The following is a 17,149-nucleotide window of genomic DNA, read 5'->3' as shown; positions in this document are numbered from 1 at the left end:
GATCACGTGCATATTTAAACTTTGGTCAGAAACGGTTTACTTACATAGGTCCAGCTAAATATAACAACCTACAACATACCCAGAGATATACAGATGCTAACAAATCGTTCATCAATCTAACATTCAATGTTATTTACGATCTCAAATACCACAACTATTAATTTAAGCTTTATTATATTTAATTTCTTTTTATTCTTATATTTTAACCGGCATCAAACAGTTAAGTATAAATTATTTGACAATATTTCATTAGTATGAAGACTAAAGGGTGTCCACGATGAAATTGCCACACACAAAATTGATTCGCAAAATTCGAGTTTTCATCCGATTGCCATCAAATTTTCAGGGATTGAGAAATAACTATTAAACTTCATTTTACCATTTTACTCGTATTTTATTTACAGTCCATACGCAAATGCCCGCACCTTGGCCTTAACCCCGGCCATAAGATTCTGCACAACCTGTGAATCAACCGTTTTTTGCATGTAAACCCATACTTTCTTCAGTTCCTCGACTGTCTTCACTACCTTAGGTCGTTTAAGAAGGTGCTGCTTCATAATCGCCCAGTACTTCTCGATGGGGCGGAGCTCCAGAGTGTTGGGAGGGTTGAACATTTTCGGCACGAAATTGACCTTATTGTCCGCATACCACTTCAGCACGTCCTTGGAGTAGTGGCATGAGGCCAAATCCAGCCAGAAGATTGTTGGGACGTTGTGGGCCTTCAGGAGAGGAAGCAGCCGCTTCTGGAGGCACTCTTTTATGTACACCTGTCCGTTCATCGTGTCCTGGGTCACGAAAGGTGCACTCCGCGTGCAGATGGCTTGCCAAACCAGGAATTTCTTCGCAAATTTGGACATCTTCTGAGTGCGGACATGCTCCGGAACGCTGAACTTATCCTTGGCCGTGAAAACAGGTTGCCGGGGATCTGTTTGAAGTCGGCCTTCACATATGTTTCGTCGTCCATGATGCAGCATTCAACTTTCGTCAGCATGTTGAGGTACAACTTCCTGGCACGGGTTTTGGCGGACTTGTTCTGCTTCTCGTCGCGATTAGGGGCCATTTGTACCTTGAACGTTCGAAGCCCAGCCTTAGTTTTGGCCTTCTGGACAAAACTTCGGCTTAGGTGCAGCTTCTTAGCCACATCCCTAACGGAGGCGTTCGGATTTCGGTTGAAGGCCCCAACTACGCGGTTGTGATTTTTGGTGTTGTACGGAATACTTTTTCCTTCACTTCTGGGCTTCCGATCGGTGGTCAACCGTTCCTCGAACCGCTTAATCACTCGCGACACCGTGGAATTCGTGATTCCCAACGTTTTAGAGATGAAACGATGCGAGAGATCCTTGTTCTCGTGATGAATGCGCAAGATTTAATCACGCACGTTCTTTCGACTCCATTTCCGCGAGTTTTGATCACAGGACTTTAAAACTTGCAGGATGTAAATAATGCACTATGAACTAAATCCACCCAAATTTTCATTAAATTCTACCCAACGGTTAAAAAGTTAGAGCAATTTCATAGTGTGGCAATTTCATCGTGGACACCCTTTAATGTTGCAATGTTTTGAATATAGGTATGCGCTTCTTTAAAAGGATACTTTATCCACTAGAAGCGTATGAATTGTTTCTTTGTAATAATCTCTCCTTATTGTAGAATTATAAATTAAAATATTCTCAGCCATTTTAGATGTAGTATTTTGTATTTGTTGTGTTGCCTATGGCTGAGTTTTTGAGTGTCACTACCAGGGGGCTCAAAATGGAGCTCTTTGGTAAGGGAGAGAGTGGAGGGTACTCAAAAAAAATTATAAAAAATGTGCGTAACGCACCTAGACAACCAGACATAGAAGCGACGACCATAGATCACAGACCTTGAGGTGTTCAAAGTGGACATTTCTAAATGGTGTGAAAAATGTTGCGCGCTGAGGAAAATGTTGTGTGACAAGAAAAATGCAGTGCGACCTGAAAAATGTTGCACGACTTGAAAAACTAGCTACAAAGGGGGGCCACAGCATCCACACACCTGCAATTGTAATAATAATTATCGAAAAGAAAAGTGTCATCAAAATGTCGTAGTCTGAACTAAGCATAAGTGAACGAGATATTAAAAAGTCAGCACTGATTTAAGGGACTGTGCACATACCACATTGGCAGATTATATTACATTTGCCCGAACATCACTAGCCCGAATCGTTTGAAAGAATTATGTTGAACCCTGTGACGACCCGCTACCCATGTTTCCATTTTCATTGGGCCATGTCAGTGGAAACGTGCTCAGCACCGGTACGCCATTCGACACTAGAGAATAGTGTGAAGTTCGTCTTTCCGTATGTTCTTGAATACAAAAACTTCGGATCGGTTCGGTTCCGTCGCGGTTTGTCATGTGTTCTGATCCAACAGTAATGGTGTTGCAGTAGAGTAGCCTCGGCCCAAACTTCCTCCAGTACGCGGTAACAACCAACTCCGGGTTCGGTTAGTGTTCGGCGCGTCGTTTCTCCTGGGTACTCCGAATGATAGAAGCGAGCGAAGAATTGTGATAAGGATACTGGGAGCTTCAGTAAAAATAAGAGCGTGTTGTAGTGAAAATCTTAGTGCAAAATCAAAAACAAAGAAGCTGTTCAAAATAGCAAGAGTAAAAAAAAAGTGTCCTACTCTCCAGGATGAAGGTACTATCTAAAGAGTAAGTAATCAGAAAGCATTTTTTTTTGTGGCCCTTTATAAATACAACCGTCCAATTAATTATACATTTGGTCGAAAGGGATCCATTTTCTGATACAAGGACTTGTAGGGAGAACTTGTTGTTGAAATTGTTATATTCATTATTATTGGTTGGTAAATGTTTTTTTATAGCTTATATAGGAAATTGATCTAAGATTGGGCCCATCGCTAAAAAGTCTGTTATTTATCAATTTTATCTAGATGAACGCGTCATTGGGACGGTACTAATGGATATTTTTGGTCGATATTGAAAGTTTAGTCGATTGTTGAATTTATGTATGGGCCCAAATTAGGGGCATTTAGGTCGACATTACATCCATTTTCCCCTATTTAAGATTTTTGTTTTTCTCATGAAAGTTATGCGCATGCGGCATGTTCTATTTAATGAAGATGTGAGTTAATATTCTATGAATATGTTAAATTGATAAATGACCCTCGCCTTGGCTAGTTTTTGCACCTTGCTGTTGGTGGGCGGGCTTAATTTCATGCTTTATAGTGGAGTGTTGGAGACGGTAGGTTTATGGCCGGCGTTGCTGGCTCATGCCGCGATAGAATGGCGCCATGGGCAGGCAATGGGGATTACTAAGCTTCCCCTCTCTGATAAACCACTGAGTTTTTATCACTATTTGAGAATTTTTACTCAAAATTACTAAACAATATCGTTTATTTTTAACAAAATGACTTTATTTGTTGCTACAACTTTATCTCAGACATCATTTCGATCAGAAGTGACGTTTTCATACTACAATTTATGGAAAAATGTCAAACGTCATTTTGAAAAATCAAATACAAGTTCCAAAATGGCCGAATTTGTGCAAAAAATAATGCGAATTTTATGCAAACCTGAGACGGTCGCGTTTTTCCGATTCGTCATTTGTCGTGGAACTGGTCTTCTTCTTCTGCTTAGTTTCGAATTCCCGACATTGCTTGCTGTTACCTTTTTAAGCGCATTATTCACGCGATGTTTTTCTATGCTCTCGGAAACCAGCTCAACTTCAAATCAGAGTTGATAATTACCACATCAAGCCGGCGCCGGTGGTGTAGTGGTAAGCGTGACTGCTTTCTAACACCCCGATGGGTCTGGGTTCAATCCCAGCCGAGGTCGGTGGGATTTTTCTGAGGCATAAAAATCTCTGGTCACGTCTTCCTTCGGAAGGGAAGTAAAGCCGTTGGTCCTGGCCCATGTGCGTTGAATGGGTGCGATATCCTACGCAGGTGTGGAAGCTGCCTTCCTGCACATTCGATTGCCGTCAATGGATGGCAATCGATGTCCGTCGGTGATTGGCACTAGATTGCGGAACAGAGACCGACGTTAAATAAAGGAAAAAAGAATTATCGCATCCATGTTATTATAGCTTATTCATCATCAGAAACAGGATACATGATTGTCTGTTTATTTCCCGATTCCAAGACAGTTTTTCCATCCAATCCGAACAGCACTGTAGTTACCAACTAGCAGAATCGAACTACGAGTACATCGGCGCTCACTTAGAGACAATCACAATTAGCCGCCTTTTTTTACCTTCAGTCCACCTTCTGGTCGTCTTGAGCTTGGAATTTTTTCATGCACCCCTCAAAACATAGGAAATAGTTGGTATTACCACCGGTTGGAAACTAACGATTTAAAATTGGCTCACTACTTGACTAGCCTATTGGTCCCAAGCAAATCGATTAACGTACCCCATTCTAGTCAAATTCTAGTACTACACTATGTTCAGTCTTAGAGTTACCTCTATGATACTACCAACAATCAATACGAAACTAACGATTTTAAGTTGGCTCACTACTTGACTAGCTTATTGGTCCCAAGCAAACGATTAGCGTAGCCCATTCTAGTATAAATTCCAGTACTACACTATGTTTGTTTTGATTCGCTATGAAAGTTTGACAGATAAAATGAGAGGTTGGTGGATTTTCCTGTTTCGAGGGGTGAATCGATTAGCTTGGGATCGAAGATAGTACCGAGGGGAGCGACACATCTAAATCTCAATTCTAGATGCTCAAAAAATCTCACACTAGCGAATCAATCTTCGAAAAATCATCTTTCATTTCTGCATCTACTTGCATCGTTCATCATCTTTTTGCAGGAAATCTTCAAAATCGACATAAATCTTCCTTTTATCTACTCAGCGTGCGTGCAGCTAGCCACAGCTAAACACAATCTTTTCTGCATCGTAGATAGAGTCGCCCCCCTCGGATAGTACCAGAGCTGAGCCAAAAAGTTGAGCTCGTTTCTTTGGGACCTTCTGGTCTTAGAGTTACCTATATGATACTACCGCGTTAGTACTAGCAGTATTAAAATTCAGGGATGTAAACCGTTGACGTTTTTTACTACACTCGCTTCGTTGTCGTGCGCGACAGTCTGTTTGTATTCGTACTCTCATGCCCTTCCGTCGCCTCTCTTACACAACACAAACGGTAGAACAACATTCGAGCAAAATGAAAATTTTCAAATAACTCATATGACATATGTGATTTCGTTATAATTCCTCAATTTGGTGTAAATTAAACCATTGCTGATCAGCAATGTTATTATTAGGACATCGTTGCTTGCTATTTTTAGAATTCACACAAGCACACCATCAGCAGCTCTTAATATGATAAAAACTAATATACATACATTCGTGACGGTCTTCGGCGACAGTGTCGTATGACAGAGCCTGTCATATGACATTTTAGTTTGGTTCTGTAATTTGATAGCTTGTTTTGCAAGTGTCAGAAGCAAAGGCAGTCGATTATCATAGAAAATGTGTCGACTACGGTGACCGCTTATAAGACTAATGAAAACCAATCAGAAAAATAGCCAATAATCACAGAGACGAGTGGAGATCTAGATTCCAAAAGAATATACAACAGTACATATAAGGATTTTGAATACCTCTGGCGAGCAATGTGCAGCATTAGGCTAAGTATGTTTGTTTTTAAAATATAGATAACCATTTCTTTATGGCCGGCGCCGGTGGTGTAGTGGTAAGCGTGACTTCTTTTTCACCCCAATGGGTCTGAGTTCAATCCCAGCCGAAGTCGGTGGGATTTTTCTGAGGTTGGGGAAGTAAAGCCGTTGGTCCCGGCCCATGTGTGTTGAATGGGTGTGATATCTTACGCAGGTGTGGAAGCTGCCTTCCTGCACATTCGATTGCCGTCAATGGATGGCAATCGATGTCCGTCGGTGGTTGGCACTAGATTGCGGAACAGAGACCGACGTTAAATAAAGGAAAAAACCTACAAAGAACAGCCCTATGGTGTTGTACGCAATGGTGACGTAGGACTACGTTGTCTTATATAATAAATCTTATTTTTTAACTGCAGCAGGAGCTTGTGTTTTGTGTAGGAATAGAAATTTGAGTGGGGTTCTCTCTGTTTATACTCTTTAGTATGACGCGCTTGACATAAATGGCACAAAGCGACTCGCGGAGAGCTACTGATTTCGATCAATAGCGGTGCGGCTTCTTCCTCCTTCCGTTGGATGCTCATGTGGGCTGTAGCTCGCTGCTTGTAGGCAGCCTTTCGTTGTGTACTGGAGAACAATGTTCAACACCACGCGCCGAAAGCACTACTGCTGCTGATGCCGACGACCGGACACCACCACACACGGTGATTGGAACTGAATCCAATCAGCGGTTGAGGGCAGCCTTGATCTCGGCCTTAATAGTCAGCTGCTTGCGGGGAGCCTTTCGTTGTATACCGGAGAACACCACCACTCACCACGCGGTGATTGAATAGACACCGTTTGGTGAGAACGGATGGAATTCAACTTTGAAATATGTGTTAGGGAAATCGCTTTTCGCAGGCAATCGGTGATAATTTTAATTATCATAGCAACAGCTGCACATTCGTGCAATTTTTAATAGTGACATTTTGAAAAATAATAGAGTCTTAAATTTAGCAGATGCGTAGAATTATTTCTGATCGAATGGTGATAAAATTATTGAAATTGGTTCAGGGGCAGCTGAGTTATTAACGTTCAAAATCGTTCATAATTTTGTTACATGTTCCATTTTCTGTTCTGTGTACCCCCATGTAGAAATCACAGACGTAGTCCTACGTCAAAAAGAACAATTTCTTTAAAACGTGATCTTTTCTAGTTCACGTTCAAACTCATTTTCATTGTGCCATCACATTGGGGGTTATTCCGAGAGTCAAAGTGACTTTTGTCACTAGTGAAGTGAGAAAAGTCACGTCGTGGTCACGTGACTCTCTGTGCAAATCAAATGGAGAGTCACGTCACCACGACGTGACTTTTCTCACTTTACTAGTGACACTTCGACTCTCGGAATAACCCCCATTATATCATTTTCAGTATGTCACCCCAACCCTAACCTGTAGAGCGCACTGTTTCTTTAACGGCACTTATTTCGTTGTTTGTTTCAAGTTAGTATTTCGTCAAAATCCACCGTGAGTGGCATCGAAAAGAAAAACATATGCTGTTTACCGGTGTCTCTCTCGGTGCACTTTGAGATTAAGAAAAAGATAAAGTACTTAGAGAACGGAATCGAGACCCGGAGTAAAGAGAATAGGGCCATTTGAAACATGTGAGAGGTGTAAATATATTAGTAAGATTATGATAAATAAACGAGTGAAGGTTGAGTCGAGTGTTGACTGGAAAATTAGACGGTTAATTTTATTTCCGCGGATGACATGACCAGTGCCTACACACTTAGATTATTTTACAGGAGTCAGTAATGTTTTACTGGGTTTTTGAATTGCTGAAAAAGTCGGTAAAAATTGAAATGACCGTTATCCGTAAGGAATAAATAAATTAAATCGATTTTTCTACCATTAAATAGGGTTAACAGAACTTATGATGTACAAGTTCGGAATAAATTTTCTCGTTTTTGAATTTTCCACAGATTTTTAAACTTTTACCGAACAGTTCAGCAATTCAAAAACCCAGTAAAACCTTACTGTTTGGATTAGTGTGAAGACCGTTCGAGCACCCAGTATTTGTATCACAGGAATGTTTACTTCTAAAATATTAGATTTAGATTTATCATCATACATTTAAATACTAGAACTCAAAAATATTCCAAAGTTCTTGAACTTCTTGAATATTAGATTCTGGCTTCCCATCAATCTTTCAAATCCTAAAACACACTAGTTTTCTCAATGTCCAACTTGAAATCTCAAATTCGCAAATCAAAACGCAGTACAGTAACCCGAAAGAACTGCTTGTGTTCTATAGAAGGAAAATCTTGATTACCTCTCACCCCAGCAGGCCTGGGTTCCACCCCAGTCGGCACCGCCGGGATGTTCTGAGGCATAACATCTCTGATCACGCCTTCCTTCGGAAGGGAAGTAAAGCCGTTGGTCCCCGGTTCATGAGTTGATGGGTCGATAGGTAGGGTCCAAGTGTGGGAGCTACATCCCTGGCGTCTGTAGCATTGATGCTCAGCACGGAAAACAAGATCGACGGAAAACAAATCTAGAAAAAAAATAATGGAAAATCTCCTAAAATTATTACATTCAGGCTAGTGTTTTAAAACCGCGTGAGGCAAGATAAACAAACTTTGAAAAATGGGTCTAAGATCTCTCAAAAACTGTTCGCGTGGTTTCTTGACAAAGGACCTCAAACCATGCTAAAAAAAATATACACCATACCTCAGTTCCTGCTTATAACAAAGATATTTACATAGTTGAAGATGCTAATTTCAAATAACAGACTAAAGTGGTAATTTGTATACGATAGATGAGGAGGAGATGAAAGTATAGAATTGATAGTTCCGTTTAGAGTACGGCAGTGTGAAAATTGCATATAGAGAGTAGACAGCGAGCTAGGACAACTTTTAAGGAAGGTACAAATCGGTTTTATCATCTCTTTACCAAACTCCCCCTTTGGAGAGGGGATGTTATGCCTCAGAAAATCCCGGCGGTACCGACTGGGATTGAACCCAGGCCTGCTGGGGTGAGAGGTAATCACGCTTAACACTACACTACCGGCGCCGCTGTTATGAACCATTACCATTCAAAATATTTGTTTTCTCCATACATTTTCGGAAAAGGAATTATATTAGAACCTTTTTACTTATGATTTTATAACATTAATGGTAATTTTTTTTGGTAGTCAGTAAGATCCATGGATGGTTTTGTAACATCTATCTATATTATGTGGAATATATCGCGAATTGGTTACCTGTAAATTAATGATTACCAATTCGCGATATATTCCACGTAAAGTTGACCGATAATACAAAACCATCGATGGACCTTACTGACTACCATAACCATTACTATTAAAGTTCTCAAACCATAAGTAAAAAATTCTAATATAGTTCTCTTTCCGAAAATGAATGGAGAAAACAAATATTTTGAATGGTAATGGTTCATAACAACCCATTATTTGTAAGGTTCACTTAAAAAAACCATAATAAATACGGTTAAAACTTTACTACACAATTGTTAATGTAAAGTTCCATAACCATTTTAGTTAAAGTTTAGCAGTGATTATAAACAATTTTCATCCATTTTCGGTAAGGTCAAGTTATGGTTCGCGTTTATGCGGGTTTGCATTACTACAGGTTATTGAACCAATTTTCCGATTTTTTTTTTCCAATGCAGTGCAGGTTGTATTAAGTAGCAAAATCAACATCAAACGCACCGATATATGTTAATCCAGCCGAGCTATTAGTAAAAGAGAACGTCAATGAAGAGAATCGATCATCGTAGTTAGGCCCTTATGATTCTGAACGCTAGATGTGTATTCATAATGTGAAATGAAACTATCATATTGATTGGAAATCACTAGAATTTTCTGCTGAATTTGGTACCATACGTGATGTTCTTATGGTGACCAAGCGGCCCCATCTATCCCTACCTGATTTTCACGAAAAAAAAAATATTTTTAGAAATAATGAACGAGGTGGTCCGCTACAATGGATCACCGAGTAAGATCAATCCCAATGGAAAACCTGGCACAGAGTGGAGGATTTTGATTGTAGATCAACTCGCCATGCGTATGGTTTCAGCATGTACCAAAATGCATGAGATAAGCGCCGAAGGCATAACTTGTAAGTATAATTATGGGAAGTATTCATGCATATATACAATCATTTTACTCCTTTTCCGCAGTGGTTGAAGATATTAACAAAAAACGAGAACCATTACCAGCGATACAAGCAGTATATTTAATCACTCCATCCGAAGATTCTATTAGGTTGCTGATGAGGGATTTCGAGAACCCCGCCAAGCCAACATATAAATCCGCTCATGTATTCTTTACTGAAGGTATGTAAACACATTTTTCCAGGATCATTTCTCGCTCAATTTTTTCAAATAGACCAATTGATCGATTCTCTTTATCGGCTTTCTCTTCCGTTAATAACTACTCCACAAAAACGATTCCTGACGTATTTTGCGTAACTTCTTTTATCGAACGTGTCGAAAATATCCACAAATGCAATCAATCCATCCGGCCATAGCAATCCAAAGAGAAAGTCGTTGAAGATAATCGATCGAAGATTGGTCTACACCAGGGTTGTAAATCGCTATCGTCAGCGTCTTCAATAGAGCCATGGAAGTGTACGCTGGAAACAACTACATTAGTTTCGAGAAAAAGCAGAAAAGGTAAACAAACAAATAAGTTGAACGGAATCACTACTTTTCTTTCTATAAAACTTAAAATTCTCATAAATAGTTTCGGGTGTTTTAGTAATGAATGGTGAGATTATAGTTTGCTTAACCTTTTTCAAGCATCAAGTCAATCTTTTTATGGATCTCCGTTGAATAAGTTAGTAAAATATAAGTCTGCTATTTTTTGATGGTGCAATTTTCGGATCGAAAATGCTGAATTTCATGAGTTTCATGTTATAATATTTTTAATTTGATGCATGATTTGCTACCCCGGACAGACTATGACTTATATCATGTAATATAGACTGTCTTGCAATGAACACTCATACATCTAGTTTTCACTGGAAATCCAATGTATGAGTGCTCATTGCAAGACAGCCTATATTACATGATATAAGCCATAGTCTGTCCAGGGTATTATAAGATTATAATTTATTAATATTGCGATAGATTTTACCCAGTATTAGAATTAGTAAATTTGGTTTTTTCAACCAGATAGTTTTTACTACCGTTGTCAGGGAAAATGTTCTCTGTGAGATCCACCAACGCGATAAAACGTTTATTTTGATTAAAAATTACTTCCAGTAACATGTAGGGGCACTACCTTATTTCAAAACTACTCAAATTTGGGTACAATCCACCCAAATCGGTCAAAACTGAACCTACCCAAAAATGGGTAAACTATGTTTTGAGTGACAAGTTGACAAATGGACAATATCGACATGAATCCGACGAACTCTGTTTTATTGCAGGAAATTCTATTAATACGTGACCTTCTTTTGTCTTCAGCACTTCTTTAAAAAAAATCAGGCCAGTGACAAGGCCTATACCAACAGCAGCGTTTGACAGTAGGCAGCATGTCCCGGGCTCAAATCGTTTATTTTGCTGTGCTGGGCACACTGTCACGGTACAACATGTTGCCTACGCGCCTGCCACTGGGCTGAAAAAAATAAAACAGTTTAGTGATTTGCATAAAATGTCCATTTTGTATAGAACTTCTGGGAACATAAAATAAACAAAATTCTTAAAAGTACGGAAAGCTCAGCGAATTTATAGTAGTTCAGCGGATTTTTGCACAAGTTGAGTGAATTAAATATAAAATCGAGAATCTTTGTAATACTTATTTGAAGAGCTAGGAATTATGTGGGAGATTTTCGAGAAATTCGTGGAATTCAGGGAGTTTTGTAGATGGTAATAATGTAGAAATTCAACATGATGTTCCGGGAATTTCCGGGAACAGTGAATGAGTCATAGAAATAATTACAAGTTCAGCAAGCTTGGTAGAATATTAGTAGTTTGTGTAAATTATAAACAAACCTTATAAGTTCAGAAAACTTCGTAGAATTGGATGCAACTCGAAGAACATTCCCCAAATCTAGGGGTCTTCATAGAGGTTAAATCGTTTGCGAAGAAAATTGAATTAAATTATACCAACTTTGTAGAAGTACAGGAACGTTCGTATATGTTTTATAGAACTTAGTTGATATCCATAGATTTTCAATATGATTTCAATAAAGTTCTCTAGATGTTTTTCAAAGTATTGAAAAATGAAAAGGTTTATTCAGTATTATTATGAATATCAGAACCACTTCTTCACAGAATTTCAAATGTTTTCATAATTAAGACATATCCTCGACATATCTTCAAAACGAATGAAGAGATGCAACCTTTATGTATATGAGATGTTTGCGTGTAGCAAAAAAAGTGAATATAAAAGATGAAGGCCAATAAATAGCCGTAAATAGGTAATTAATTAAGAAATTCAAAGTAGCATCAGAGTCTATTTTAGATAACCTGGGAAAATATGGAAATTGCTCGGTGCAATACAAAAATAGATTGCTTCGTTGCTTCGCAAAAACGTACACTCAAAAGATTTTCAAATCTAAATAGATTAAAAGTTACGCTTAATCGCAACTGTCCTGACCGACGCATATGTCGTTTTCGTTTTTGCGGTGTAGCACTGGTGTAGTGTAAGCAGGAATAAGCGCGAGTCTTTGACAGCTCAACATCATTTGTTTGTAAACAAAGGTGCATTCTATATCTACACCCTAAAATATTTCGGTGTACGGCAGTGTAGCACCGGTGTAGCTACACCGCAAAAACGAAAACGACAATAAAGATTTTCATGCACGGTTGTATTGGTGTGAGAGCATGTTAGTGAAAATTCGAGGAAAATACATAACAAATCGCTGTCAAACTTATTTTAATAGATCTAATTTCATACATCATTTGTCAACTTGTCACTCCCAACATAGTGTACCCATTTGGGTAAATTCTACGATCTGGGTAAATTCTACCTAAATTTAAGGACACTATTGGTCTACACTCAATTTTGTTTTTACGCGATTTACATTTTTTTTTCGATTTTGCACTCATACAGGATGGGTACAACATTTTTAATACCACATGAATTTTCTTTGGTAGCAATTTGAGATCACACGATCAAAAATAGAAGCGTAAAAAATTCGCGTGAAAACAGAATTGAGTGAATTTGAAAAATTGTGCGAGATTTGTATTTTTTTTTTATGAACTTGGGTTTTACATAGTTTTTAATCTATTTGATTGCAATTGCTTTCAGTATGTCCTGAGGAACTTTTCAACGACATTTGCAAATCTGTAGTTTCCAGAAAGATCAAAACACTGAAAGAAATAAATATTGCTTTCCTTCCTTATGAATCTCAGGTAAGTTGAAGAAAATCTCGCTAAGGTGAGGCAAGCTGGGATGATTGATGTCAACATCAACAGGCTCAAAGTGCCTCAATGCTAGTTTAAAAAGCAAACCATCATTGGGGTTGCTTTGAACCCGTTGATAATGACAAACACATAAATTAATAAATGGCTAGCTGACCCAACTTGCCCCACTAGACTTACCTACATTTATATGGGGTAAATTTTTTATCATATTTTTTTTTCTTGTGACACGAGCTGGCGCTTTTGTTTTAAAATTTTTATGGGGATATTGGTTGAAATGTATGGAGCAATTATATTCCTTCACTCTTTCGTGGATATAACTGGTTCAGCAAACTCGATTAAGCTCAGAATTTCAGCACACGTAGCTCAAATTACAAGGAACAACTTTGCTGAAGACAGCATCATGATTCAAGTTAGTTTATGGAGATATTGATTAATTATGTGCATTCTGCTCGTATATTTCACCAAAATGCAGGCAGCTTATGCAACGTATCAACTAGATTACCACTAAAAATAAAAGTTCATATTTTCCACAGGCCAACATCCAGGCTCATGTCTTTTAGTGCGATAACCACTCTCTGAATGTTTCCCTCCCCTTGGCTAGTTTTTGCACCTTGCTGTTGGTTGGCGGGCTTAATTTCATGCTTTATAGTGTAGTGTTGGAGACGGTAGGTTTATGGCCGGCGTTGCTTTCTCATGCCGCGATAGAATGGCGCCATGGGCAGGCAATGGGGATTACTAAGCTTCCCCTCTCTGATAAACCACTGCATGAGATAACCAAAGATCTAGTCTAGCAGTGATAGTATCACACTTGTTATTCCTTTGATTGAGAGCCGCGTCGTAGTACGCTTACGTATAGGCACTGACGTTGAGTGTGATACTGGCGGATTTTGCCGCAAATCGCTCTTATTTTATTTATTTTTACGCAGATAGATTTATTTGGGTTTAAACGCTGTCCAGACTGGAGAGTTATAACAAGTTATAACGGTTGTCAAATAATTGCAACACAGAAACCACCATCAAGATAGCGCTATAACATGTTATAACTCTGTAGTCTGAACAAGGCATTACAAGGGAATTATACTATTGAAATATTTCAGAAAGTGCCCAACGGTGCTCCTTCTATTTGCGTGACAAGCTTTCATTGTTGTTTTCATTGAGGTATTGCTCAGGAAACAGTGTTAGACATCATTTTTATACATGGTATTGTTACTAATCTTATATATGCTTCATTTTGGCTCGAGATTTCCACTGTGGCGTCCCAACAAACAATTCGAAGTCACAAATAAGCATACACATTGAATAAATGCTGTATAACAGTGTACAATGCTGAATAAAACAAGATGTCGAATTATGTGCTGAAAAAAGCTCATTGAGATCGATAGATGCGCCACAGACAAACAGAAATAACACATTGAATATTTCTCACTGTAAAACATCGTCGCTAAAACATTACCGCCATCTGTTGAGTACACTGTGGTGGGTAGTACGCTGAACAGGTGGCGGTAGTGTGTAAACGTCAAACTCATGGGAAATGACTATGCGCGCCACAGGTGGCGGTACTACCAACTACGATACGTTTAAATTGACCGTTAAATGCTTGTTCGATGAACATCTTGCGAGTGTTATGTCTGTTTGTCTGTGGATGCGCCTTTATTACGCCGTTTGCTCTGATATGATTAATTTACTTATTAAAAGCTTTATAAACGTTGACTGTCTTCCTGATTCAGAACCAGAAGTTTGATCTAATAACAAACTGAATAAGTCTAATTTGCACATACATTATTGCTCTAATTCGACTGTTTTCAATTGCTCTAATAAAATGCTTTATTAGACGTCTTATAAATGTTTTCTAGCTCCATTATTAGATTTCATTGCATTGCTTTACAATATTGCTGTATAAATTTGAATACAGTCAGCAAAATAGCTCTTATACCACTATGCGTCCATGTTTTAATTGCATGCTTTGTAAATGCTATATAAACGACATATTAGATTCATTATTCCACAACACTGCCAATTCAGAGTCACAAATAAGCATATAGATTGAATAAATGCTTTATAACAGTGTACAATGCTGAATAAAACGGGTTGTCAAATTATGTGTTCAGAAAACCTCATTGAGATCGATAGATGCGCCTTTATTACGCCGTTTGCTCTGATATGATTAATATACTTATTAAAATCTATACAAACGATGACTGTCTTCCTGATTCAACACCAGAAGTTTGATCTAATAACATACTGAATAAGTGTAATTTGCACATACATTGACGCTTTAAGCCGACTGTTTCAATTGATTTAATAACATGCTTTATTATACGTCTAATAATTGTTTTCTAGCTCCATTACTAGATTCCATTGCATTGCTTAACAATATTGCTGAATAAAGGTGAATACAGTCAGCATAATAGCTCTTATACCACTATGCGTCCATGTATTAATTGCATGCTTTATAAATGCTTTACAAACGGCGTATTCATTCATTATTTCACAACAGTGCTTCAGGCTAACAACAAAACGAAATTGGTAACATAGTGGTTACCGTTTCCGCTTTCCAAGTAGAAGGTCGCGAGTTCAATCCCAGCCTCAACCCTTTTTTTTATTTATGTTCTACTCCTAATTAATTTAAATCGTAATCATACATCGTATCACTCACGACAACCAATTCATAGATCTATCGAAAAGAATAGCATCCTTTCCATTGAAATTAGAGCGATGGAGAGGTAACGTTGGTCTAATGTTAAACAAATACGAATGAATTAATCATTCTCACATCTTCTTGAATTAGCTAGAGTTACGGCTGGAAGCGCTGATAGGTTTTCAGATTCAAGCTTTTATTGCTTATTTAGCTGCTCATATGACGTATCTAGGATAGCCCAGATGGCAAGGCAAGCGGCTGGTGATCGGAAGGTTATGGTTCGAATCCCATATAATGACATGTGTGTGTATGTTTGTATATGTAATAAATTCGACAGAAATAATGACACAACAATCACTAACGAGAACTACCCTGCTCTGTGTCGTTCTTATTTTCGGATTAATTATCCCGTAGTTTGAATAATCGTTTAATAAATGTATAATAGCGTCTAATTAAACATTATTTCACATGAGATTCAAGCGTCTATACACCTTTATACCATCGCTGTTTAAGGAAGTAAAGATGGTCTAATAAACGCTGAATAATCAAAAATTTGATCGAATAAGCTCTGTTTACAACTCTTGTAAGTCGAATAAAAGCTTCTCGACATACCTTATTCAACACCAAATATTTCGATGTTGTGGTTGAATAAATTCTCCAGATTTGTGTGAACAAAGCCTGAACAGAAGTTATTATTAAAAATAGTACAAGTATTATTAAGCATGAAGTGTGTGTGTGTGTGTCATCCTCTATCCCTCACCCAGCCGGGGCGTTGGACAAGTAGAACTGCGAATAATTTGATCAAATCTCATGCTCCGTAATGGTGCCCTTTATGTTGTGAAGACTAGTACTTCAAAAAGGGTAACTTTTGAGGCAAGACAGGGTGTCCTCAGCAAGTCAAGGGAACAGGATTAATTAATTAATTTAGCTTTATTTAGGAGGCTTTCAGCCTTAGGCTGGTTCGCCTCCGAAGGGAACAGGATGCACTAAATGTCCACAACAGGTACAGCAAAACATCACATAGACGCCCTTATTCACACTAACTACTCAGGGGGTAGAAGGTCAAGAAGAGCCACCGCCGCCAACTAAAGCTTGAACCGGGTACCTGGGACTCCCACGATATACCCGCGGCAATGGTCAGCAGACGATGCTCTGTGCGTATTTAGTATGTAATATGTTTTATTTGGATACACAAAATGTTTGAAGCCATGCGTCATCTAAACCATAATTTGCATCACCACAAATACACTTGTCAACAATCTTCAACTGGAACGTTCTCACCAAATCACTTCACCCGGGAGCGCATTCCCGATGCTTCCACGCATATTTTTCTCTCCACTCCAACCACACAACAACCAAATATCACTTTTCTGCACTTTTCTTTTTCATGTCACTCCGTGCACAAAAGCAATGCACATCTCAAAACCTACAAGTATTATTAAGCATGAAGTGGAATAAAATCGTCAAGAAGTCGTTTCTTCAATAGGCAATTGTTTGTTGGGGTGCTTCTATTGTGACATACCCATACGTATTTTTGTTG

At 38.5% G+C, this 17,149-nt stretch overlaps 1 protein-coding gene across 2 annotated transcripts in view; it reads left to right on the top strand.

The window, feature by feature from the left end:
* Positions 1-17,149, top strand: part of LOC135714699 (protein ROP-like) — a 32,101-nt gene that overhangs the window by 5,171 nt on the left and 9,781 nt on the right. For both annotated transcript variants that reach the window (XM_065238088.1, XM_065238087.1), the window contains exons 2-4: positions 9,554-9,715; positions 9,777-9,932; positions 12,856-12,959. In XM_065238088.1, coding sequence (XP_065094160.1) covers positions 9,554-9,715; positions 9,777-9,932; positions 12,856-12,959 — 422 coding nt within the window. The remainder of the gene's footprint in view (positions 1-9,553; positions 9,716-9,776; positions 9,933-12,855; positions 12,960-17,149) is intronic.

The sequence above is a fragment of the Ochlerotatus camptorhynchus genome, unplaced genomic scaffold (genome assembly GCF_037179485.1).
Source record: "Ochlerotatus camptorhynchus isolate MF236.1 unplaced genomic scaffold, CSIRO-AGI_Acam_v1.1 ptg000696l, whole genome shotgun sequence".
NCBI lineage: Eukaryota > Metazoa > Arthropoda > Insecta > Diptera > Culicidae > Ochlerotatus > Ochlerotatus camptorhynchus.
This window is presented reverse-complemented; position numbering and strand designations above follow the sequence as displayed.